The sequence below is a fragment of the Lactuca sativa genome, chromosome 2, assembly GCF_002870075.4.
Source record: "Lactuca sativa cultivar Salinas chromosome 2, Lsat_Salinas_v11, whole genome shotgun sequence".
Taxonomy (NCBI): Eukaryota; Viridiplantae; Streptophyta; class Magnoliopsida; order Asterales; family Asteraceae; genus Lactuca; species Lactuca sativa.
Genome location: NC_056624.2, coordinates 226,424,795 through 226,452,762, shown reverse-complemented (window position 1 = coordinate 226,452,762; position 27,968 = coordinate 226,424,795). Strand labels below are relative to the sequence as shown.

General features: G+C 34.9%; 2 protein-coding genes and 1 long non-coding RNA gene across 8 annotated transcripts; 2 read left to right on the top strand and 1 right to left on the bottom strand.

The window, feature by feature from the left end:
- The first annotated feature begins 1,034 nt into the window (after positions 1-1,034).
- Positions 1,035-2,197, top strand: LOC111898025 (probable aquaporin TIP5-1). The gene is made up of 3 exons (XM_023893969.3): positions 1,035-1,300; positions 1,369-1,622; positions 1,733-2,197. The coding sequence occupies exons 1-3, from the start codon at positions 1,177-1,179 to the stop codon at positions 2,120-2,122; spliced, it is 768 nt and encodes a 255-aa protein (XP_023749737.1). The 5' UTR covers positions 1,035-1,176; the 3' UTR covers positions 2,123-2,197.
- A 1,820-nt stretch (positions 2,198-4,017) lies between these two features.
- On the top strand, positions 4,018-8,544 carry LOC111898027 (uncharacterized). 6 transcript variants are annotated; one of them, XR_002852463.3, is made up of 12 exons: positions 4,018-4,526; positions 4,640-4,694; positions 5,100-5,270; positions 5,386-5,426; positions 5,566-5,606; positions 5,893-6,020; positions 6,303-6,873; positions 7,206-7,270; positions 7,402-7,486; positions 7,598-7,677; positions 7,972-8,103; positions 8,240-8,544. It is a non-coding gene; the product is annotated as an uncharacterized LOC111898027 (long non-coding RNA). The 6 variants fall into 6 exon arrangements; XR_002852464.3 differs by having other exon boundaries at positions 5,893-6,475; positions 6,751-6,873; XR_002852462.3 differs by having other exon boundaries at positions 4,020-4,526; positions 6,751-6,873.
- A 192-nt stretch (positions 8,545-8,736) lies between these two features.
- On the bottom strand, positions 8,737-13,151 carry LOC111898026 (leucine-rich repeat receptor-like protein kinase TDR). Its single transcript, XM_023893970.3, has 2 exons — positions 10,083-13,151; positions 8,737-9,357 (listed from the first exon to the last, which is right to left on the bottom strand). The coding sequence occupies exons 1-2, from the start codon at positions 12,736-12,738 to the stop codon at positions 8,951-8,953; spliced, it is 3,063 nt and encodes a 1,020-aa protein (XP_023749738.1). The 5' UTR covers positions 12,739-13,151; the 3' UTR covers positions 8,737-8,950.
- Positions 13,152-27,968: the final 14,817 nt, after the last annotated feature.

The following is a 27,968-nucleotide window of genomic DNA, read 5'->3' as shown; positions in this document are numbered from 1 at the left end:
TCCAATGGTGAAAAATCAAGAATCTAGCTAATAGATCTGATCCCCCCAGGTTATGGTGTGCCAAATGACCAAAATGCCCAAACTGGGCAGTTGCGCGGGTACCTGCGCGACGGAAATTCCACCCGCGCAAGTGTTGCTGTAATGCTATTGGTCCTTCATCCACCACTCCACCTTTCCACTATCAAAGATTCCTTTGGTCCCCTCTATATCCATGTGATTTAAACCAACCAATCATCACTTAGATTCAAATGTGGATGCTCCAAGCCCAAAATAAAAGTCTAAGATCCATATTCACAAGCCCACTTCATCCAAACCTTTAGATTTTTAAGCCCAAATCTTATTTTTTGGATCCGCCAAGCCCAACAATGCCTCGAGAGCCCACTAAGCCCGTCTCCAATCAACCCGCATCCGCAACGAACACGGAAAACCTGCAAAATACCTTATGCAAAATAAAAAACACCCGGTACGATCCATAATAAAAAAAATAAAGAATATACAATGCATTAATAATAAAAACATCTAAAAATTCTAAAATAAACTATAAAAAGAAGTAAATAAAATAAACTATCACAATGATAAACATATAAACAGAAGTATGTTATTTTTCATTTTTTTTAATGCAAACATCATGATTCTTATAATTTTACGAAATAAATGAAAATGATTTTGAAAAGAAAATGATGTAAATCTAAAAGCAAAATGAAGTATTATGTTTTATTGGTATAAAAAGGTCGGTCTTAAAAAATGCAATGCATGCATTTTAATAATCTTGTAAACTATGTGTATCAGTTTCACATTTATAATTTATACAATCATTAATTTTTTTTTTTGGTTATTCGATCATATGATATAATATAGCAATATCTTTTACGGACGTAAGTAGTATCATAGGGTTTGTATTTTCTAACATTATTTTCTCAAACAAACCACATTATCAATTCATAGAAGAGGATAAAATTAGCCAAGCAAAAACAAGGGGGTAAATGAGTAATTTCGTCAGTAATGCCACAACCGTTCAAACCGCAAAGATCCATTGTAACCAATTATAGAAGTCCACGTGTAACTGGCGGTTAAATTTTGAAAACTCGCCATTGAAACCTGTAAAAACTCCCCAACAGCGTCTTCACAACCATTTGCAACATTCATTTAAAACTGGCTGTTCTCTTTTCAACGTCAATGGCGTCTCTGAAAACCAGATTGCAACACTCCTACACTCCCGCAGCACTGAGATCTTATCTCGCAGAGTTCCTGTCCACCTTTTTCTTCGTCTTCGCCGCTGTTGGCTCCGCCATGGCCTCAAGTATCTCTCTCTAAAACGGTTTTTCTTCTCAGCTTCCGAATTGTAATGAAATTTGCTTCATTTTGTAGGGAAGATGGCGCCGGAAGCCGCAATGTTTTGTCCTTCTAGTCTGATAGCGTCAGCGATTGCAACTGCCTTTTCACTGTCAGTCGCGACTTATGTAGCCGTTAATATCTCCGGTGGCCATGTGAATCCGGCGGTGACGTTTGGAATGGCAGTGGGAGGACACATCACTATCCCGATGGCAATCTTCTACTGGATTTCTCAAATGCTTGGCTCTGTCATAGCCTGTGCTCTCTTAAAAGTCTTTACCGTTTCACCGGTACACTCAAAATTTGAATCTGCGCTCTTCATATCTTTAAATATTCAATTCCAGATGTAAACGTCTCTGAATTCATCGAAAACATTGTGTAAACCTGTATTTTCGTGTAGAGTGTTCCGGTTCACGGGTTTATTCCATCAGAAATGACGGGATTTGGGGCGTCGGTTCTGGAAGGTGTAATGACATTTGCGTTGGTGTACACCGTTTATGCTGCCGGAGACCCAAGGCGAGGTGCATTTGGGACGATCGGACCATTAGTAATTGGTTTGATAGCCGGAGCAAATGTATTGGCTTCCGGGCCGTTTACAGGCGGGTCAATGAATCCGGCGCACTCATTCGGGGCTGCTTTTGTTGGTGGAACTTTCAAGAATCAAGCAGCTTATTGGATCGGACCTTTGCTTGGAGCAGCCTTGGCGAGTGTTGTATATGACAATCTGGTGTTCCCTTCTGAGTCACCGGAGGATTCCGTCAGGGGAGTTACCGATAGGATTGTTGTTTAACTTGTTAATTACCATCTTAGCCCTCTTAATTACTTCTTACAACCAAACTGTGTGTGTATGTTATCTTAATGTTAATTTGTGTAGCAGTCAACACCTTAATAATCATATGCTTGTTTTCGTTAATGCATGACATGGCATTATTGTGAATGTTTTGTTTCATGGTAAAATTATTCTAATATTTATTGTAATTTTATATACTCCATATAATAAAAATATTTGATTATTTTCATCAAATAATAAAAACCTGTTCGACAAATACAATATATTGCAACAAAATCAATGCTACACTTCTTTTTGGAATAACCATCTTATTTCCCTTCCATTGTGATCAACTTGGTAATTCCACTCTGCTTTTATACAGTATATATCAACTTGACACTATAGGAGATTTGTTACATCAAAAACTGTTTTTTTTTTTTTCTTTTTAAAACGAGGGATATACTTGAGTCTTGAAGGACCATTAATGTCCATCTACAGAAAGAACACGTATGAGCCTACTGATCCATTGTTAAGCCCAAAAAAGTGTTAAGAAGACCCATTAACCAGTCAATCAAGATTTAGAGGTGCACCAATTACATTTTTAATATATGTACACTAATTTGGGTTCCAACAATTGAACTCTCACTTGTTCTTCAAAAAAATGAGTTAAGGTTGGGGATTTCTCCAAATCCTAGATTTATTAATGTTAGACGAGGCTTCTAGTTAGATTTAATCATTAGAACACTAATCAATCTATTGGTGTTAATCCATTTGTCATGTCTCAATTTGTGTTTTGGAAGTTTTGATCTGTTTTGAGACCAAACTTAAATAAATCATCCATTGATTCATCTAAACTTGAATTTAGACATTGATTTAGTGTTAGTTCATAATTTGGGTTTTGGATTTCATCATCTTAAGTTCAATTCATAGTCAAAGATTCAACCTAGTCTTATTTAAAGTTGTAGTCAATACAAATCTAATTGACATAAATGTTGTTTCATGGTTTAAATGTGCATTTTGCACTACATCTGAGGCACATTGGATTTCAGTTTATAGTTGCATGCTTCAAGCGCCGACTATCTATTGTTGTGGTCATCCAAACTTCAGCTTATCGTTTATTGCTCTAACGTTGAAGCAAAATATTGTGGGAGTTGCTAATGTCATTGTTGAAACATGGTGGATACTAAACATCCTTCTTGAATTTCACACACCTCTTGACAGCGCAATCATTGTGTATTGTGACAATTAAGAGTCAAGTTTACTTGTCTAACAATCTCGTGCAACATCAAAAGACAAAACACATAGAAATCGACATCCATTTTGTTTGTGACAAAGTGGCGGCATACCAATTACCTACATGCCCTTCTACACTGCAACATGCCAAATCTGCTGGAAATTATAAAAATAAATTGTAACAATTTCGTAAATCAAATCATAAAATAAGATATAATTGTAACAATTTCGTAAATCAAAGTTTAAAAAAAAAATCATAAATCAATGTTTTTTTTTTTTAAAAAAAATATAATTAAAAAAACCAAGTTATACAAAATTTCTACAAAAAAAAACACTTAAAAAAGATGAAAGACGAAAAAATTTGAAGAGACAAGTCAAACGTAATTTGGAATAGAATACGCACAGAGTTTTTATAGTTCGAAATCTTCTAAAAGCAAAAACTGTTGCGAGATGACAAATGTTGCGCGTATGATACGTTGCGTAGCAAAAAATGGTCTTAAGAGGTATTTCTAAAAAACAAATAACCCTTAACAAACACTATATATAACATATGAAATTACTTCTCATTATTATACTATATATTAAAAATCTTGCTCCTTAGCTACAGTATCTAACCAGGGTGCTAACCAGGGTACTGTTAATCGGTTACCTTCCTCAACCATGGTAACCGCCCACATCTTATGTCTCGATCCTTCCTCATTCCACTATCCCAGAAACCCACCGCCTCATAACCCGTCTGAGGTTTTCCTCTTCTTACACCTGATCGGAAATCGCTCCTCCGCTTCTTCTGTCTTCCTCACTGCCCGGAACTTTTAGGCGGTGGCCAATCGTCAACCGTTGGTAGCCGACTGGTACCGTAGAGTATGATAAATCCAGCGCCTTCATCTGTGTCAGTGTGGTGCTTCAATGGTGAAGGTTGGCTTCGCTAGATTTACTTCCCTCTGTAGAATATTGTTGGTTTCTAGCATACCCCCATGCCTCCGCTTCTCGCATCTCCGACGTCGTCTCCCGCTCTCTACTATCACCATCCTCGATTCAGCTTCCAAAATGGCGGCCATCCACCTCAAAGAGAAGTCACACGAGGCAGCGTTTTTCGCCACCGGCACCGGGGACCTCATGAAACGGTGGATGAATGGATTTCTCAAAGAATATTAACAACGATTACATTCTATTCACAAATCGGCTATTTCCGGTATATGCTTCTTCCTTCTCGGTTTTCCTTTATATTCTACTTCTACTTCTTCCTTCAATGGTGTTGGAATAATCAGCTTTTACATGACAATTTGTGTTTTACCTTTTTTTCAGAAGGGATTCATGGGGTTGTCAATTTCCAGTTTTTAAATCGATTTTAAATTGAAAGGTACAATCTTCATATTTGAAGCCCTAACTGGTATTTATTTTTGACTTTCGATTCCCTTTTTTGGTATTTACTTAGCAACAACTATACAACTTATCTCCCTTTGTTCTCAAATTTGTGTTCCTATAATGGTTTTTAAGATTTATGAAGTTTTAATTCAATTTATTTTATGTAAATTAGTCAAATTGATTTTCTGGAGTTTGCATACCAACTGTTTGTTTATATGTCTCCATGAAACCGGATTGCTAACTTCCATATCTTCATGAAATCATATCAGTTCTATTTTGTGCAGTTACATCTCTATTGTTATCTTTGTAGACTAATTTCCAGTTGCTTCTCTTTATATGATGGTTTGTTTACTTTGTCAATATATTGTAAATTGATTTGTTCCATGGTTCTTCCTAGCAGCAGGAGGATTTTGGAATGAATAGTTTTCCTGTATCGCCAGCACAATTCCGTCCATTGAATGAACCAAGTCCTTTGGGGTTAGGCCAACTAACCACTAGCAGGCTACACCATTGGGCACATGGTCTGTATTTGATGAAATGATCTTAATACACTCTTTCTTTTCAGCAAAAGGTGAATCATCTATACATCTTTTATAGTTCTTGCTTCAACAATTGTTTGGTTTTTTATAAAAGACGTGTTGAATTTGCCAAATCATAGACTTATATGTTTTTTGTTGTTGTAACAGGCAAATCATCCAAAAAGAATGATTGTACTGCATCTTAACATGTAAGTACCTGCAACTATTTTTCTTATAAAAAAAAATAAATAATATTTGTATTTTATTAGGTTTAGGGTTATAGACACATAAATTGTTGAATATCTTGATTAACTCTATTATTTATTATGTTTTTGCTGTTTGTAACAGGAAAAGTAACAAAAAAATATTGAATTTACTATGTCTTACATGTAAGTATTCATACTTAGAAGATTTCAGTAACTGATCTTTGGGTTTTGTTGATCTTTTTATTATATAAACATGAAATTGTCTCATTTCCTCTCTTTATTATTAACTCATGTTTCCTCCTAAATTTCAAAGATTATTGAAGATATGTTCTTAAAACATAGATCTGTTTACTTGGCTTCATAATTGCTTGATCTTTTTATTAAATGTACATATGTAAAAAGTATTTTTTTTCATGAATTTTAATGTTCCTCAAAAGCAGCTCATATTTGTGTTTGTTTATCTCTACAGTTAACTAATAAATGCAAGAATCGATCAAAAAACAGAAGAAAAAGAGAAAAATAAATTCTCATAAGACTGAACTCGAAGGTGCACACACCCCTAAGCCCCTGCATTAACTATTAAGTGAAGTATCAAAGGTAAACAACCTTTCCCTCTTCCTCTTCAGATTCTCTTTAGTTGTTGTATAACCTATATTTGTTGTAGCTAACTTTAAAAAATGTTGATGGTATGTACAAAAAGTTGCAAATAATTTTTTTTTTTATGATCAATACCCTTCAACATTTGGTAAGTTTTCTTATAGAAAATTGAAAACTATTTTAGATAAATCTACTAAGGTGCTTTGGGTTGTCATTTTCCGATTTAAAATTGCTTTATTTAGCTTCTTTTTTGGTTTTTTGATGATTTTTTATGTTCAATAGATACAGATGACCAACCTAGATACTGCCATCATCTTCTTTTTGCGTTACTCAGAAAAGACTTAGCTTGAAGAACTTTCTATTCAAGTGATTCATCTGTTACTGATAAACACACATCAAATTTTGGCTATGAAAAGCTGGAATCTGAATTTCATCAAGATGTTTTTCCAACACATGTTAGTTATTGGTTAATAAAAATCGTTTTATGATTAGTAGCCAAAATATGTGAAAAAATCACAGTATTTATCCTTTTTTTTAAAATTTCCTTTAATACCCTTTTCATGTTTATACATAAGGAGTGAAGAAATAGTTCAGAGGCTTTGTTGGTATTATTAATGTCGTCTATTTACCCTTAACACTTAGTACTTATAGCTATAAATACATTTAAAGTTGACATTAATTTTTTATTATTATGTGTGATATTTTGAAGGCTTATATGTGTTTTTTGCAGTTCCCAGTAAATGTACTTCAAGAAATTATTTTCAAGTTGAATGAGTCAATGAAGTGTCTTGGTAGACTTACATTTGTTTGGAACAGTCTACTGCATTGTTTACTTAAAGTAGGGAATTTGCAGGTGAATTTTTTTTATCGTTCTCTTTACATTGATTAAATGAATCGTACGAACATGCGGAACATTCAACCATGTTCTACATGGAATATTACTAAGTTTTTGCTTGTGTTCTATTTTATATATTTTCAAAGAAAAGTCATAAGACTAAAGGGTATTATGAAAAGAATATAGTAATTTTGATTTTCTTGGTAGGTTATTTGTAAAATGATAGATGTTGTCGTATGATATAACATAATAATGGTTAAAGTTTAAACCGCATACTTACCAAAAATATGATGGTTTTTTTTAATGACATATATATTGATGAGGGTAAAATGGGAATGATCTTTTTACAGGTTGCCGAGGGAGCAAAGCTATGTAGACGTAAAAGGATCATTGGTGTTGATGTGAACCAAGACAGGTTTGAAATTGGTATTTTAATATAAATCTTTAGAAAAATATAGAAATTTCCCATTTTTTACCAGGTCTACTTATTTAGGTTATATGATTCTGATATTGATTTTGTAGTTATTGTTGTCTTTGGTTGCACAGGGGCATAAAGGGTTCAAGTAAGTACACATTTTGGGAAGATTTTGCCATATTTCATTGTCCAAAACTTTCAACTACATCAATGAAGGTTGGGTTTATTGTTTTAGAGAGCTTTCTATGTTAAATTTTTACTTTTTCCAGTTGGGTCGCACCAGATTGCTCTAAGTCCGTTAACCATTTGGTCTATAACATTCTACAGTTACAACACAATGGTATGAAGAAAGACATGAATTCAAAAATGCCCCATCCTACTGCGAAAAGAATTGCCCAGCGGAGTCGGTATGTGCACTAACGGTCTCTAGATTTATGTGTTACTGTGTTTGCCTGGAAGTATGGTGCTGTTTAGAGCATTTTTTGAAAGTATTTTGTTATTTTGGTCGTTTAAAATTTAAAATAGTAAACTCCTTGCTTCATTTTACAATTTTTTTGTTTGTATATATATTGTCATGATTGTTTATTTTAAGCCCCGATTTTGTTGTTTCATAGTCAGTTTTTTGTGAAATGTTCTAAATTAAGATTATTTTGATGTTACAATTTCTAATTATTTACCCTTCTCTCAATCAAATTCCGCAGCCACTTCACCTTCTCTTCCAAGAAGTTTAGGTCAGCCTGATAATTTACCTACCCTGCTCAGGGTCAAGATGGAAAAAAATGGAAGGTTTTGTGTAGAGCCTCACCTGGACATGTTTATGTTGGTTTCAATAGGTATGAACTATGATTACTCTTTTATTTTCATTATTGTTTTTAGTTTATTTTCTTATTTGCTCTCATCACTTATGTTGTTGTTACACTTCGTTGCTCACTGTTGATTGATATTTTTCGTATTGAACTCTGTTTGCAGCTTGAAGTGTCAATCATATTCCAAAGCCTATGGTTTCTGGATCAGGGGGTAAGGCATTTACAACTCCACAACTTGATCGGTTAACTTATATAAGCTACAATAAACTGTGGAGTGGAACGAACCATCCCATTCCGTTCTCATGTTTACTTGGTTGAAAATAAGGATGTATTTTCATTTGTTTGTGTATTAACATATACCATCCTACGTCTATTTCCTTATAGTAAACTGAAATTAAAGATTTTTTGTTACTAAGGCATTGTACCTTTTACTTAAATGAGATATGATGGCTTTGCCTCTTGCAAACAGTCGAATACAAATCCAACCCCCGGAACTTCACTAGTTTTTAATTAAAAAAATCCGATTTAATCATAAGAAATGTGGTATTCAAAATTTTTTATTGTAATTAGAGCATTTACCGTACTTTTAAATATAAATATATGTAAAAGGAAAAGTTTGTACCTAACCATCATTGTTTCAAGGCACTCACGACGCACATATACATCAATGGCACCATTTGTTAAATTACAGAAACACCCTAATAATTAACCGTTTACTCGACATTTTCATTCATAACGAAAACAAATATACTTCTTCTATACCAATCCCCACCACTAACTAAAAAGGAAGAAACAAACTCATTAAGCCCCAAAATGAAAAATTAAATAAGAAGACAAAAACAAAAAAATCCAAAAGAGAAAAATTCTATTAACATTAGATAGTCCCTTTTTGTGGTGGCGGTGGAGGTTTAGCATCACCATTAACCACCGTTCCAACACCATTTTCCGGCGACTTCCTCTTTGGCTTAGCTTCTTGCAACATTGACACTACATCCCTCATTGAAGGCCGGTCAGCTGGATTTCTACTCGTACATAACAACGCCACCCTTAGCAGTAACATCATTTCTTCTCGTACTGAGCCACACGACGCCCCTGCATTTTGATCCAATACATCTTTGGTCCCTTCTTTTGTTTTAATTTTTGACCTTACCCAATCCACGATGCTATTCCCATCCCCGAATTCAGAGTTCACTGATGTCTTTCCGCTAATAATTTCCATTAATACGACCCCAAAACTGTATATGTCACTTTTTTCATCGACTTGCAAAGTGTAGGCATATTCTGTAAAAAATCAAATCATCAATGTTTATTAATTCTAAAACAATATACAACTCTAATTGTACGACCCTTAAAAAAAATTCTATTTTTATTGAAGCACATTGAAGTTTGAAGTGATTCAAATTAAAAGTTAAAACCCTCCTTAAAACATTTCTTTTGTCCCTCGTTTTATAAAAAGAAAATATATTTTATTTAAAAGTCGTGGACTAATAAATACTCCAAAAAATGACGAAGGCATTGTCAATGAGTTTGACATCTAGGGAGATGAAGCACTAACCACCGTTGGATCTTGACAAAATCTAGTGGGGGTCCATGATAGCTAAAAAAGTACACGTCTAAAAGAAAAAGTTCACGCGCATAGTGCGCACAACAAACTTCAAACAGTTGCAGTTGTAGGCGCCAAAAATATAAATTTTACAAGCTAGTCCTTTATGTTTGATGGCTTTTCACCTTCTTAAGAGAATGATTCATGAAATAATTTAAAACTATAGGGTTTATATTGAACATATACAAAACTCAGCAGTTAGCACGTCACCCCTACTCAACGAAACTAAATCACCATAAAAAAGACATGCAAAATAACGGGATGCATCATTAAGTTGTACGCTTACATGTGGTGTTGTGCTAAATTGTACAAGTCAATGATGCAACATATTAGCATTTTGGTTTGTTAGCGTACAGTAGTGATTGCACGATGTATAAGTTATTCAAAAAGAAATACGTGATACCTGGTGCAATGTAGCCGTATGACCCAGCAATAACCGACATTGATTCTTCGAATTGGATGAGCTTTGCGACACCAAAGTCGGCCACCCGGGCTTCCATCTCGCCGTCCAATAGGATATTGCTCGGCTTCAAATCACGGTGGACAATCACCGGATCACAGTCGTGGTGGAGGTAGCAAATGCCCTGCGCCACCCCTAGTGCGATCTTGTAACGGGTGACCCAATCCGCCATTAAATTGTCACTTTTGTTCTTCCCATGGAGGAGATCATCTAAGCTTCCATTGGGCATGTATTCGTAGAGCAGCATCGTGCACTCCCTGTTGGTGCAGTACCCAAGTAATCTCACGATATTCCGGTGCCTCACGTTGCCCAATACGTCCACCTCCGCCAACACCCCTCGCCGGCGTCTGATCGTCTCTTTGTTTTTCCCCCAAAGCTTCTTAACGGCTATGATCTCGCCACTTGGCATTTCGGCTTTGTAAACGGTCCCAGTGCCCCCCATTCCGAGGATCTTATCCGTCATTGACAAACACTCCACCACATCGTCGGCGGTGAAGTTCAACCGTTGGAAGGCGGTTAGTTTCCACGGTCCGATCTCTCTTTCCTCTACAACGAAGCGACGCTGGTAATTTGCACGGAAGCATCGGCTTCCGGCTATGAGGATGAAAAGGCCTACACCAAATGCCGCCGCTACTATCCACACGATAGCTCCGGCCGTCTTCTTCGGTTGCTGTGGCTTTATCTCAGTTTCACTTTCAGTACCACAGGGTTTCTGGAGTACTCCACCGCATAGTCCTTCGTTTCCGGTGAATGAAGAAGGATGTATGCTCGAAAATGCAGGTCCGAAGGAAGGCACTGGCCCTGTGAGCTGATTGTAGGAAACGTTGAAACCTTCTAATGTACTGCAGTTACCGAAAGTGGAAGGAATCGTACCAGTAAGAAAATTGTGAGAAACATCCACTTCTGTTATCGAAGGTAGAGTTGAAACCTCCCATGGAATGATACCTGTCAATGAATTATGTCTTAAATTCAATGTAATTAACTTCATACAGTGACCAATATCCCAAGGAATACTACCACTCAACTCATTCCCTGCGATTTCTATCTTGTAGAAGTTGTAACAGCCTTGAAACTTGGGGATTTCCCCTGTAAGCTTACTTGAACTCGCTGAAAATATCTGTAAACTACGAGCACTCCAGATATTTTCCGGCAAACCACTATCAAATGAATTTCCTGAAATATTTAGATACTCTAGTTTAGCTGCATCGGCTAAATCTGCTGGAATCGGTCCTGTGAAACTGTTGTCACTCATCTCCATGAACGTAATATTGGGCAAACTTCCAAATCCAATCGGAATTGAGCCGTTGAGTCTATTATTTTGGACGCGGAACCTTAATAACGACGTGCAATTAGCTAAAGAAGACGGAAGAGAACCAGACAACTTGTTGGAAAAGAGGATGAGTTTTACTAGCTTGTTGCCGAGGCAGAGATTTGGTGGAATTGGACCAGAGAAAGAGTTGGAAGAGACGTCAAGCCTCTGTAATTTCGAGTTTAAGCCTAGTTTTTGTGGCAGAATTCCGGTGAATGAATTGTTCCATAGGAACAGGAATTCGAGCGCAGGAAGCTCACCGATTCCTCGAGGAACTTCTCCTGTAAACTTGTTGTTCATCAGACTCAACTCCATTAGGTTTTTCAATGACGACACTTCCTCCGGTATGTTTCCTGAGAATTTGTTATTCGACAAGTCGAGAATCCTCACATATTGCAAATTGCCTATACTAGCCGGAATTTCACCGTACAGATTGTTTTTGAAAATTAACAATGTCTCGAGCTTCGTCAAGTTTGTTAAAGCGATAGGAAAGTCTCCAGAAAGATTAGCAGATGAAATATCAAGGAATGAGAGATTTGACAACAAAGCAAACTGCGTTGGTAATTCGCCGGAGAAACCATTGTATCCGAATTCTAAACGCTGGAGCGACGTTATAAGCCCTAACTGAGCCGGAATTTCACCACCGAGGCTGTTTCCAGCAAGGTATAAGAACTTTAACCCTTGGAAACCACCATAACTTTTTGGAATTTCACCTTCGAAGTAGCTTCCACCGAGGTTGAGGTGTTCCAGAAAGCGCAAACGGACAAGCTCCTGAGGCAACGGCCCAGTGAAGCTGTTGCTGAAAGCATTAAAGAATGTAAGAAACTTCAACTTCGAAATCCCTGGCGGAAATGTTGAATTGAAAAGGTTATGATTGACATCAAGCGTCCGAAGAAAAGTCAGGCCGAAGATCGCCGTCGGTAGAGGTCCGGCAAAATTATTTACACTGATATTCAAATGGTGTAGGTGCGTTAAGTACTTGATGGCTTCGGGAATCGTGCCGGAGAGGTTCCGATTAGAGACGTCCAATGAATTGATCTGAAACGTTCTCGGATCACATTTGATACCGGACCAAGAACACCAAACATGTTCGAATCCAGGTTTAGATAACGAAGGCGATGGATCCCAGTCTTTAAACGTATTCAAAGGATCAACCAGAGATGATTTCAGAGACAGAAGTGACACAAGTTGCAGAGGAAGGGTGGTGGCAGCGGAGGAAATACTAAGAGGTAGACAAAGGAAGAAGAAGAAGAAGAAGCACGTCGGACGGTGGTTGTGGTGGTGGTTCATGGTGGTGATTTGGCCGGGGTTGTGGTTAGCGAGAAGAAGGGAAGTTAAATTTAAGGAAAACTAGACATGGAAGAGTTGGATTGTTGCTTTTTAGGAGTGCTTGCTTGGTGCAGAGGATGATGTTTCATGTTGATGATGATTGTTGGTTTTCTTTTTTCCTCGTTGAGTGGCTTTATCTGGTGATTGAAGATGATGAACAGACCTTCTACTTCTACTTCTACTGGTACCACTGTACCAGGTAAGCTCTTATTCCTATTTTTGCTTAATTCTCGTGCCTTTACTTTTTCTTTTTCTTTATTTCTTTAAGGGATGAAATTACATCTAATTTTTTTAATTCCTTTGGTATGATGATCTAATAAATGAAGGTTGTGGTTTTAAATAAATAAATATGGTATGAGGGATGTTTGGATTGTAGTGGTGGGTTTGAGTGATGGGATTTCATATTCAAAAACTTTACTTTTCATGATTATTCCTGGGCAGGGCATTCTTTTTTTCGTTTTTAGCTTTATCTTTGGCTGCAATTGCCAACAAACAGTTGCAGATGTTTCTCCCAGGATCCAAGAAAGTCCCTATTTTTTAATCTTTAACTACCCAAAGATCACATTTTATATTGTTTAACAAAATATTCCATACCCTAAAGTAAATTCTATTTGTTAATCATACTTGGATAGTTGGATATGCACCCTTTTTCTTTTTTTAGATATGATTTTTTCATCAAATAAGTTCGCTATATCATCCACAATCGACGATACATATCTAACTTCAAATAAGGTCGCTATATCATCCACAATCGACGATACATATCTAACTTTAATGGAATGGATTTATACACCATTAATATAATTGTATCACAACAAATTTATAATGATTTGAACTCTTCAAAGTTTAATGGATTATATTTTAATAATTATAAGGTTTTATTTTTATTGAAAAGTTCAATGACTATTAAACTTTATATATATTGAATGTTATCATACATCTCATAACATAAGAGTTTAATACATTCAATGTCAATTAAACATGTTACATCATTCAACTCTTTTGTTGAACTATACATGTATTGTGAAAGTTCTTGAAACAACAATATACTATTATTAGTTTCGGGCTTAAAGATGATAAGAATAAAAATGTGTTGCGACTCTTTTTTTATTATTTGTGTTTGTACAATCGCTCGAGAAAAGATGGTCTGCACATATATGTGGTAGGTATAATATGTATACAAGTTGTGTGACATGTGTCTCTATAAAATGTCGTATTTTTAGAAAAGAAAGTTGATTTTGGAATAATGGTTGTGATATCTAAAAATGCTGATACCTAAAATTTAAAAAGAAAAATGTATATATGAATAAAATAAAACCATGTATTACAATTATATCATAAAATAAGCATTTAGCTTGTAAAAAATGTTTGGTTGATTCGCGCATTCGTATTTCTATTTTACATAAAGCAATTTTGTTTTGTTATTAAAAAGAGTCGTTAAATTCATGAAATACTTTAAGTCAAATCATTTGAAATTTTAATTTCATTGATTCGTAAACTTCTTTGTAAGGATGACAATCATTGCACCTTTGTTATATCCTAGTATTATAATTCATTTTTTTTGTGTTCAAATTTAGTGAATGATCTCTGGTTACCAAATACTTACATGCTATGTGAACTATTGTCCATAACATATTTTCACAAATAGTTTCTCCAAACGCTAAGATTGCATGATTTTCAAGTAAGCCCTTGAAAAATGTTGATGCAAAAAAAATTATGTTCTAAATAAGGATTTATAAATGACTTTCGTGAATGTAGACCAGTTATGTGAAAATGTTATATATGAGTTCCGTGGTACAGTTCAACATAATTATCTTTAATAAATCAATGATCTGTTTATGTTTTTTTTTTTTTTTGAACCGGCAAACGAGAAATATATATATATATATATATATATATATATATATATATATATATATATATATATATATATATATATATATATATATATATATATATATATATATATAAAGAAAAAAGCGAATCACACCTAGCAAGGAGCTAGGAGTAAAAGTACAAAACAAGAGGAGCACAAAAACTAAATGAAAGTTACAATGATATTCCAATCCATCGAGTTTAAGACTCTTTTACCACCTCTATGTTTAACCCAAAGAAATGCCGTTGATTTGACAATGTCCGCTACTTTCGTAGCACATAACCGTTTATTAGCAAATATTCGTTCGTTTCTTGCTTTCCAGATACTCCATAAGGTCGCATAACAAATGCTCAGCAGCCTTTTCTTCTTCTTGGGACAGGTTCCCCAATTGGAAGCATAATCGAGAACGTCGTGCACCGTTTGGAAGCTTATTAATGGAACATTACACCAATTGAAAATCCATTATGTGACAGTTTTAGCAAAAACACATTGCACTAGGATGTGATCAGTTGTTTCTTCCATTGAGTTACATTGGCAGCAGGTGGTGGTTGGCAAGTTTATTCCCCTACTCGATAGTGCTGTCGTTGTGGATATACGACCCTGTTTCGCCCTCCAGATAAAACACGAGACCTTTAGAGGTATCTCTTTGATCCAAATGAAGCTGTCAATAACTACATGTCCATTATCTGTTTATGTGACACATGAAATGACGGTAATTTGAAAATTAATTTGTTATCCTCTTGACGAAGAAGGTGGAGATCTAGAAGTTGAAATAGTTTTCAGCCGTTCAAGGTGGTATGGGAGATTTACGACCGACTTGAATGGTTATCAAATAGGAATTTGAAGTGATTTAACCACAAGCCAAAGTATAATTTTCTACAGTTTTTGTGACTTGTAATTAGAGTTTATGGTCTTAAGCGGAAAGAAGAGTAAAGTCAGAATGATTTTGAAGTGTATTTAGTCCACATGAATTAGACGGTGTGGTGTATTTTTTTTTATTAATGGTAAAAATGTGTCCCCTAAGTGTTACATCAGTTTTTATATTTTTTACAAAATTTACCTACAAATTAGGATATGGTAATGGTTTTATCTATGATTTTTTTAAAAAAAATTTCTAACTCTTTTTAATAAAAACCATATTAAAATTTAAAATAACATAAAATTAAAATTTACATCTTAGAAATCCTAAAATTAAAAATTAACATGAAACTAAAACTTACATTAAAAACCTAGGAAAAAAATGAAGTGAAAAAAAAAAACTAAATAAGAAACATAACATCGAAATTTCAATTGCGTTTTAGCTTATATTTTTCACAAATCGATGCATTCACCGGTTTAGCCATCTTCAGATCTTTGGGGTCGATGTGTTTCATATCTTGCATCAACAACGAATATTTTATAAGTCAGACGGTTTCAGTCATATGTTTCTCTAAAGTTATATTCAGTTGTGTCATTTGTATCATCATTTCCTCCGATCTTGTAGCACCTGGTTCCTGGTATGTAAGATTTATCTGAGTATTTTGTATTATTGGCCTTGGACTCGGCGAGTTGGAGGCCCGACTCGCCGAGTAGAGACGGGACTTGGGACGCGGTTAAGTTGGCGACTCGGCGAGTCCGCGCTGTCTGATGAAACCCTAATTTCCGAGGGTTTGCACCCTATTTAAACCGACCATTTGCGCCCCAACTCCGCCCCCTTCACCCTCAGAAGCTCTCCATACATTCTAGCCCTTGTTCTTGTGAGTTTGAGGCTTTTTAGTGTGTCTTCTTGAAGATTTTGGGAAGGAAGAGGAGTAGATCAAGAGGAAGGGAAGGAAGCCAAGCATCTTCGTGTTCTCTCAGTAATTTCTTTGAGGTATAACTCGTTTTCCCTCTGTTTCTATGCTTATTACTCCATTAAAGTCCTTCTTGAACCATGTCCCAAGCTTGGTTGTGCATTGTTGGTTGATTCAAGTTGCTAGCCTTTAGATCTAGACCCTATTCAGTCCCTGGAGCTTGGATCTACTGCCTTTATGGAGTCATATTGCACACAAGCCCTAGATCTACCCCTTTTGGTGCACTTTGAGCCTTAGAACCTTTATTGGTGATGATCTACACGTAAAGTTGGAAACTTTACGTGTAAACCAGGCCCTAGGAGCCTAGATCTATGAATGGCATGGACTGGATTCGAGCAAAATCGCGTATATGGCTTTTGCATGAAGCAGACTCGGCGAGTCGCTCATCTGACTCGGCGAGTCTGGTCGCGAGTCTCCGAGTTTGTCCCCTTTTCGTTGTGTCGAGTTGAGTAGTGAGTCCTGGGTGGACTTGGTGAGTTGGTAGCCGAACTCACCCATGAAGGAACTCGGCGAGTCAACGCCCTGACTCGGCGAGTTCAAGGCAATCTTCTTAGATCAAGAACAAACTCGGCGAGTTATTCATACAACTCGGCGAGTCACAGCATAAATTGTTCATCGGATGAAGATGAACTCGGCGAGTTGTTCATACAACTCGGCGAGTAGGATGAAGGACTTGGATATCAGTTTAGAAGGAGAACTCGTCGAGTCAACGCCCAACTCGACGAGTAGAGACGGGTTGCGGGACAATTGATTGGATAAGGACTCGGCGAGTTGGGGAGTCAACTCGGCGAGTCGGGTCAACTGAAAGTTGACTCTGGCTTTGACTTTTAACTTGATCAAGGGTAAAATGGTCAATTTACCCGAGGGTCAGTTAGCGGTGTTTGATTGAGTATTTTGTGGGAATTATAGCCGGAGGATTTCCAGAGCAGCAGCAGCAGCAGACAGTCAATTCCCACACAGACCAACAGCTATTTCGAGGTGAGTTTCCTTCCAGTAGGAACGGGTCTAAGGCACCAAGGCCGATCCGTGTAGACTAGATGTTAGCACTAGAGTGTGGGCCGAGCCTGTATCTCTTGGTTTAGTTAATTATGATATATGTGTCAGTATGATAGAGTTGTCTATACTTGTTGTCTGTGTGATACTTGTATATTATGAGTTAGCGGTTGAGTGTGGGCAAGACCCGTATCTCTCCGAGAGTGGAGTGTGGGCTAGGCCCGTATCTCCCAGATAGTAGAGTGTGGGCGATGCCCGTATCTCCCGGCTAGCGAAGTGTGGGCAGGGCCCGTATCTTCATGAGTGTGAGCGAGGCCCGTAACTCCTAGCTGAATGTTGTATGTTATATGCTTGCATGGTATGAGGTATTATGGGGGGACTCACTAAGCTTTGTGCTTATAGTTTACAGTTTTGGTTCCAGGTACCTCTTCATCGAAGGGGAAGGAGCTGGCGCGGTAGCGGCAAATCATACACACACACTGGTTTCCGCACTTACGAGATTCCTCTGGGATTTATACTCTGATATTTCGATTGGTTGTATGATTTGGCTTTTAGATATGGTTTACGTTGTGATGTGGTTTGATCAAACAATGTTTTTAATTATTAATGTTTTGTAAAGTAATGTTTTAAAAACGAAATTTTTTGGACGTGAAAATTGGGTCGTTACAGATCTAGTTGGCCGCTCCATACCAACTGACAAAATTGATGATGTCACTTTTCTGTTTGCATTTCCTCAAGCTTTTGCTTTGTCCCTTCCCATGGGACGAGGAGACGGATGTATTTCTTCAATGCCATCGTTATTATCATTAAGATGAATGGTATGTATATATAGTGGTAAATTGGTTAAAAAAGTTGTTGCCAAACGTTCACAAGGTTCCCAACGTCCAAAATTTTCAAAAATTACCACCGGTGGAGGTCCAACGTCAGTACTTTACCAGCGGTAAAAAAAAGGGTACAACATCTTCTTTACCACTAGTGAAATGAGATGTGTAAGCTTACCGACGTTGAAAATGTTACAATACCGTTTAGCTTTGACATATACATATCGTTTAAATATCTAGAACGGTAAAAAAACGAAAATAATGGCACTTGAAAAATTCATGTTGCTAATCTTCCAAAATTAGTATTCGATTTATCATTTTGCACATTATATATATATATATATATATATATATATATATATATATATATATATATATATATATATATATATATATAGTTAGGTTCAAATGTTTTTAGCAACTATTGTGTGCCTAAATGCACCAATAAGAATTCAAGAAATAATAAAGAATTAAATAAATCATTAAAGGGTATTTTGGACTTTTGGTACTTTTAATTAAGGAAATCATTTAATTGAAATCATTCAATTAAGGAAATAAAGTTAATATATTTGACCTAGTTATCTTTGGGGACGAACACATTCATCATCGGCATCATAACAATCACCATCGCCGATTCTGTTTCTTCTTCTACAATTGATGTATCCTCTCGTCTCGCACCCTCCTTCTTCCATGTACCTATCTGCACCACCACCTGCAAGGACCTTCAACAAGATTCGGGCTTTATTCAATCTTATTTCACAGTCGTTATCTTTATCTCTCTCGTTCCAAATCTATGGACCGATCCTAGAATACAATGATTTATACTCACCAGTCATAGGTATGTAATTATATTTCTCAAATATTTCTTTTTGTGGATTCAGTTCAACAGTGATTTAATTGACGTTTTTATTATATGATGTTAGTGTTCTTTGACTTTTTTTGGAATGGCTTGCATATGAATATTTATTAATCGATCAATCAATTTTTTTTCTTATGTTCATGTTCGGAAAAGTTTGCAAACGATCTTACAGTTGTTGTTTATGTAGTTTTGAATATCAAAGGCTTATTTGGGGAATCGTTACCTGGGGGCTAGAATTTTGTTTGAATTCTTGTCATCAAGTCGAATATAGCTCAGGTATGGCTGAAGAAGTTCCCGACCACCAAGAAACTGAATTGGTAAGACTTACTATTTTTTTTTTGAAGAAACTGAAGGAGCACACCATGTGTTCGATAAAATGCATAGTTGAAATCTAGGTTTTTTTAAGCATCTTGATGTCGATCATTTTGCTAGAATGGAATATCAAATTCTAATTTTGTCATAATAGAATCTTGAATTCTCTTTCAACTTAAGCAGTGAATTACCGTAACCAATTCTGTTAGAATAAAATTGGTGTATATTCTTGTTATTGGTCTCGATTCTTATGGAATAACATCCTAAATAATAAAACATTACATTCTTTCAGAATAATATACAATGTAAGTTTAGGGATGATTGTTAATTTTGGTTTGTAGAAATTATAGTTATATTTTATTTGAATATATATCACATTCTTGATCAATTGATTTGAGGATTACATTCTATTAGAATAAATTATAATTCTTTAATGTCTATTACATTTTATCAGAATTAATTATTTTTATTCTCTTAGAATAAACTGGATTTTTTAATATTTGAAAGTTAATTATTGTTTTCTTTATGGATTTAGGTCTTGAAGAGGCTATCATTGATGTGGAAAAAGAAAAAAACATAGAGAACAAGAGTATATTCTAACAGAATCTATTCTGCCAGAATATGTATGAATTAGTTTTTGTTGCATTTGTGATAAGAATGGTCGGAAGAATGGCTTGAAGACCTGATAAGAATGACTTGAAGAATTAGCCAAAGATTGATGACACTCACAGGTTAAGCATGTTTTTATTTTTTAAGAATTACACTTGTATTTTATTCAATACCTGTATATTCAAGAATGCTGATTTTTTATGATATTCTTTTAGAATATGTATAAATATATTAAAATGTATAAGACTATTAGTATGTAAAAATATGTATGAATATTTAAGTTTGAATGTATATGAAAATATTAAAATGTTGTTATTCTTCAACTAGGAGTTCAAGAATTCTGCTACTCTTCATTAATATTCTAATAAAATAAAACTCTTAAAGAACATCATTCAAAAAAAAATTCATTCTGACGGAATAAAATCGGTTATGTTTAGAAATTATGTTTAGAATTAATTTAAAATATTCAGATTTTTAAAATGAGGAGTGTTAATGATCCCTTAAAATCCGAAAATTTCCTTTTTTAAAACAGGTTAATTGACCAAAATACCCTTTTATTGAAATTTGTGTGATTATATGGTACATGCTATCCTATTGTAATATTATAGACCTTTAGATCATGATCATTGATTCTATTCATCCGGTGGTCCAGATCTGTGCATTTTGGCACATAATAGTTAGTAAAAACAAAATAACCAAAGCCTATATATATATATAATAAATTTAACGATCACAATTTAAAAAAAAAAATTTTAATAAAAAATCGCACATTTTTCTTAAAATTCACTGAAATTTTTTTTTTTTTATAAATTTAGTAAGTTCAAATAAAAACATTAAATAGTGTGATAACATAAAAACACTATGTTTGTTGTTATTATTCAGTAATGAATGTTATATATGTGTATTATTGAAGTTATTCTAATATGAATATATCATTTTGTTATTCATATATTCATTATAATGTTATTATTCTATTATAAATTTATGTATGTGCATTTTTGTAATAAATTCTAATTTTAGTTTTAACCTGTGACTATTCATTTATTCATTTTTGAATAATAACATAAAGTTGTGTATACAAAATTCATTATAAAATAATAACATAAAAATAATATTTTTACGTTCTCACATTGTTTACTGTTTTTATTTGGACTTTCTCATATATATATATATATATATATATATATATATATATATATATATATATATATATATATATATATATATATATATATATATATATATATATATATATATATATATATATATATATAGCTTTAGGTTCTATGGAAAACAAAAAAAAACCCTAAAAATCATAAAAATGCATAAAAAAAATATACTTAGAGATCACAAAACTTTTTTTTTTGAATTTTTTAATAAAAAATCTCAGCTTTTTCTTAAAATTCGCTAATAAAAAATAATTTTTTTTTCAGAAAATTTGTATAGAAAGCTGCGATTTTTTATAAAAATATTCCAAAAAAAAAGTTTTGTGATCTCTAAGTATTTTTTTTATGCATTTTTATGATTTTTAGGGTTTGTTTTAGGGTTTTTGTTTTCCAAATTACCTTTTCCTATATATATATATATATATATATATATATATATATATATATATATATATATATATATATATATATATATATATATATATATATATATAGTTATGTTCAAATGAGAACATTTTTGAGATTGAGAACATTTGATAACAATTCTATAATTTAAAAAAAAAAAAAACATATCCCACCCACCCCACTCCACCATTCTATCTAGACGTATCGTTTCTTACCGGACCACCATTGAGGTCACCAGACAACCATTGAGGTCACCGGACCTCTGCCAAACCAGTCGATTTCCGATTTCACCCACCGGCGTCGAGCTCATAATTAACTATCTGTTTCGTAACCCCCAATCGACACCGGAGTTGATCTCTACAAACAAGATCGATGGGAGCTTCCAAGTAGGATTCTTTCAAGTCTATACACTTGTGTTTTCAACCTAAATAGACTCGATTTTATCATGAAATTCATGAAATTAAGCTTATGATGAATAACTCCCACTAATGTCAGCTAACTACTTTGTGAATACAATCACATGCTATAAAGCTTAAATAATCCTTTGAGTAACACACTCAACCCCACAACGGTTAGACTCAAATGAGAGTTGTGTAATAGATTCAAATTCGTCACACTGAGATTTAACCTTTACAACATGTGACTTAACATATTCACTTAATAGTTAACTTACATCACTAAGAGTTCCACAAAGCACAAAGCAAGCAACATTCGTGCAGTAACACTCCAATTCATAGAACAAAAAAAGAACACCTAAAACTCACTTATTACCTCCCATGCTAGGAACATCCATTCTCACTATTGGTTGCATTATGCATTCAAATTATTTCCAATACAGGATCAAATAGACTGTCAAATAATAGACTCTACCTTAGGACCACAACCAAACGAGGAGAAAGAAATAAGACCAAATCAATCATTATAGGGCTATGTGATCCTAACCGTATATAATTTTTTAAAGCATGCGCTTAGCAACTACTGCTACCAATATAGATTCCAAATCTAAAACCCCCCATTCAATTCCTCATAGGCTACAAGGCACCACATATCAGGCCAATCCATACAATCATCTACAATCCGTACTAGCATTCAATTCTAAAAGCTCAAACAATCAGGTATATAAAGGCACCTCTCTTAGCATAAAATCCTGAGCAGATCCCTGGCCCTAATCTAGCATGCAGATTTCATAACATATAACATACAAACATGAATGGGTATTTTGGAAAACACTTACTTGAGCTAGGCTGATTGCACGCACCACCCCTTTATTGTATTAGAGAATCCTTTAATAAAACATTTATTTTATGAAAAATTTATCAAACCCTCAGTTTGAGTGCAAACACACCCAAGAGTATGCCCAAATCCCTCAAACCAAGCCTTTGATACCAACTTGTAACATCCCAAAATTTCCAGATAAAAATTTTCATTTCAAACATTCAATAGTCATGTCAAAACAACCAAAAGTGTATCATAATGAAAATATTATTAGAGTATAAATTCCAAAATCACACAATGCGGAGAAACACGAGCGGATGTGATACAATCAAGTCGGACCCTTCCCTATAACAACCTAAAAACCAGATAAAAAATTTTCATTTTAAAAAGTAGGAATTACAATCATAATTTGTTCCAAAAATCCATTATATCATAACATGTCAAATTATCAGAGTATCAATATCAATGAGTGTGAAAAACGCTAGAGAGTGAATGTTGTGCCATCAAGTCGGGCCCTTCCCTTTAGTACCAAAACTACCTAAAACTACCAAATAAACTATAAGCAAAATCTTAGCGAGTTCCCAAATATCATATAACATACAATCATAGAATACCATGCAACATACATATGATTGCCATGGGATACCCTCATGGTCTTTTCCTGGAATGCCATAGGCTACCCCCATGGTCTTCCATACAAATGCCACGGGAAACCCACAGTTTCTTCAGACAATTAAATACATAGACAACTGCCAATCCACATGTCAAGTAATGGGTCGGCATTGGTGCCTTCGACCCAATGATATAGTGAAAAGACTCACCTCGGTCTGCTGATAAATAATAACTACTCGGCTACCGATCTGGAAATCTCACACTGTTATATATACAAATTACCCTAGTTAGAATTAGGACACAAACCCAATCATGATCCCAAAATCCCTAAGTCCAAACTCTTCAAATAAGTCCCAAAAGCCTTTCTCTTTTAATGGGCAATATTATCTTTGGTCTAAAAGCAATAACATGCCACAAGGCCCAAAAGGTCTAACCATACCGCCTAAGGTTCATTAGCAAGTTCAAAAGCCCATTCCATGACACGCGAGGCACACGAAAGAAAACTGGGCCCACCTATCCTAAACGGGCCAAGGCCCAAAACTAGATAAGGCCCAAGAGTCCCAAAAGTCCAAAACTCGCCCATTAGCGCAGTGGACATACATGTAGCGTACACCATTAGTATGCTTAGCGTAATTGGTCTTCAAGCGGTACACGCAACGTTTAGTACGCCCAACGTACACAGCTGCTAAGCACATCTAGCCATTAAGTGCTTAATATATGCAGCCACTTCGTTAACTTCCAGATCTTTGTCGTTTTAAGGGTCCTAGGGCATAAAGTTGGCAACTTTATGCCTTTGCATGCATTATGGGAGCCCAACATCCCATTTTGTCCATTAAGACTCACTTTAAGAACTTAAACCCATGCATAGTGCCACATCAAACATCAAGATAGCATTTTTATGCTTCTAACATGCCAAAGGGACTCAGATGTAACATTTCTAATCTCTGGAGTTGCTCAAACTCACAAAAAAGGATCCATGGACCAAAAATGAACTCATTACCAAACCCTAACTCAAACTAGCAAAAGGATTAGAATGGTATGAACTTTTTATCTCCAAAAGCTTCTCAAGGTGATGTAGATGCAGGATCTATAAGCTCAACCACGTCCAAGACTTGCTCACCACCGTCTTCTTCTTGCAAACACACCAAAAAGGGATAATTTTTTCACTTGAAGCTCAAAGATCACCTCTAATGGCAACTTAGGGTTTTTTTAGGGACGTTTAAAGGCAGTGGGGGCTAAAAAGAGTGAGGTCCAAAAGTTATAAGTGAGCTTAAATAGGGCTCAAGTCCAAATATTAAGGTATTAGTCTGTAGGCCACGTACGCCCCGTGTATATTCGCGTACGCCCTGCGTACGAGGCTCGACTGCCCGAGTAAATGCGCCAATGTATGCTAAGCGTACATACACGTACGCCCAACCTATGGAGGGTCTCTTTTGGCAACCTTATTAATATCAAGGACTTGAGAAGGGAATACCTGGATTCAGATGTTAAAAATCTCCCCCACTTGAACTAGACTTCTTCCTCGAAGTCCGATGATGCGAATAAATTTGGTTAGTGCTCTCTCATCTCGTCCTCCGGCTCCCAGGTCCACTCGGAGCCTCTTAGGTGTTGCCATTGCACCTTTACCAAATTCACCACCTTATTACGTAGAGTTTTAGTCTTCTTGTCAAGGATCAAAATGAGCTTCTCAACATAGCTCAGACACTCGTCCACTTGAATATCAATTAACGAGATCACTGTTGAATCATCGACTACACATTTCTATAACTGAGATACATGGAAAGTGTTATAGATCTGACTAAGCTCATCAGGGAGTTGTAGCCGATATGCAACTCTGCTAACACGGGAAGAAATCCTGAATGGACCAATGAATCGGGACCCAATTTACGCCTCTTCCGAAACCGGATGACACTTTTCCAAGGTGACACCTTTAGCAACATAAAGTCTCCCACCTGAAACTCGAGATTTGAACGACGTCAGTCAACATAACTCTTCTGACATCTCTATGTGACTCGCTGAAGGGTTTTGAGCATTCTAACACTTCATAAGTGTACATGCAACCCAAATAAACATTGGATCTATGTTTGTCTAAATACATGCAAAATATGATTTCCAAGGTTCAAAATCCTATCTAGCATACATGGGGAGCTTTATCCTAAAAGGATGGCTAGAATTACATACCTTGTAGTTGAATTGATTCCTTGAAAACCTTGAGAGCCTAGCACCCCAAGTGTGATGCCTCCAATGCAAAGATCATCCTTTCTCACAAAGTTTTGACAATGCATAAATCATAAGTTTTTAAAATGTATTAAAACGGTTTAACAACGAAGGATACTTTGGAATTTCTAAATACTTTGTATAAATCTAGTGCATGCAAAGTATGATAAGAGTTTTCACATAGTAGTAATAAATCACAAGTGATTCATTTGATAAAAACGAGTAAAGTGAAATTTTTGATGTAGAAGACAAGTTTGTAAACAAAACATATATATGTATATGGTTATATATATGTATAAGTTTTAAAAGATGATTTGGTATGTTTCGTAATTGTTGTTCATATTCTTACGTTTTTATTAGAAACTTTGCATGAAATAATCCTTAAGTTTGATACTAAAGACCTTTTTGTACTTATCACTTTTATAAAAAAAAATGTTAATTAAACATATTTAAATGATTGTGTTTTAACTTCCTTAATGTATAAACATTGCTCAAAAATGATAGAAGGTGTTAATAAATCTATAAACCACTTTTGAGAGTTTTACCCTTTACTGTCCCTGTTTTTAGAAAACTCATAGAAAAATCATCGTAAGTCAAAAACTGAATCCGTCACCTCTGAGAGTTTATAAAATGAGTCTACTTTGTTCCCAATTTTTATTATGATTTTTAGTGGTCTCAAACTAGTGTGAAAATGAACATCTTCACAGACTGGTCCGAAATCACTTCTGAAATGACAGGCAGTTTTATAAAAATCGCCATAAATTGTAGAAAAATCGTATGAACGCGTGCGAGTAGTCCATAGAAAGGTATAAACTTGAACTGTTTTCATATTGTATATTTTTGAAATATATTAAGTTTAAGATGGTCAAAACAGTCCGTGAATAGGACTCAACTTTTCTGTAGAAAGCTGTCATTTAAATTTAAGTTATGTTTAGTGTTCTAACTTGTATTCCCCCCCTTAAAACTTGAAGAAAACATGAAAATGTAGGGGTATGAAATCACCTTATGTGAATACTTGAAGAATGGAAGGTTGAAGATGAACTTTTGGTTGTTGGTTTGATGCTCCAAAACAGCCACTCTTTTGGCTATGTTGCTGTCACGAAAATTTCACAGCAAAAGAGCAAGAAAAAGGGTAGTTTACTCATTGTTTTGAATCAATAATTATCATAACAAGTAACTTCCAGGGGTATTTTTTGGTAAAAATATCAAGCAAAAAGGAAGGTGTAGATGGGTGAAATGGTGGCCGAAACACAAAAGGGACAACAACCCTTTTGTTTATGGTTTTGATGGCTTTGGAAGGAAGTTCTTGTTCTTGAAAATGAGATGAAGGTTGAGAGTAATTCCCTGGAGTATTGGCTGGTCAAGTGAGGGTAAAATGAAGAGTAAATTTCGTGGATATGAAGGAGGAAAGAGTGGAAGAGGATAAGGGGACAAAACCTAGACTAGCTTGTGATGGGATGTGAGTTTAAGTGATGTGATCTTGTCTAGCCACTTGCTTGGGTGGTTGCTTAGAGATAGAGTTAGTTAACTAACTAACTACTAGTTATTTAGTTAGTTAGGAGTTATAGTTAAGGAGAGGGAAGGTCTTAATCTCGAAAATTAGAAGAGGGATTAAGAAGCATTCTTAGTAAAATGTCTTAAGTGATTAAGCACTTATTAATTAAGTTGGCACTTATCTCCACCAATTCTCTTATCTTAATTGATTTAGACATCATAAAACTTACATGAAATCACTTTAAGTCATGACCCATAACTAGTCATTCACTAGATAATAATACATATATACAAATACATACATGTATACTTAGTATAAAATAACAATGTAGTTTTTGTGTATTTGAACTTTAATATTTATGTTTTATTCTTTTTATTCAAAAACACTTAAATACATTCTACTTATACCTTATAATAATTCATTTTATATTTTAATTTATTTAAATATAAAATTGTTGACCAATGTATAATTTCGTGACATTTAACCGGTTAACCATATCGTTAAACACGTTTTGTCACTTTGGTTCGTATATTTGTCAAATTTAGATCCTCCACATCTATTAAGCAAACGTTTTACATAGAACCTAACTTACTTATCAACTAGAGACATGTTGATACAAAAATTAAGTTTGTTGCGTTTAAATGATGTTATATGATAATTTCACAAACCGGCGATGGTTCGTAGTCATACATCATAACAAAATTTATCAATAGTTACTTGTTTTATATTTCACAATAACTTATTTAAATAAAAGAGGTTAAATTCCTTCAACCATTCTT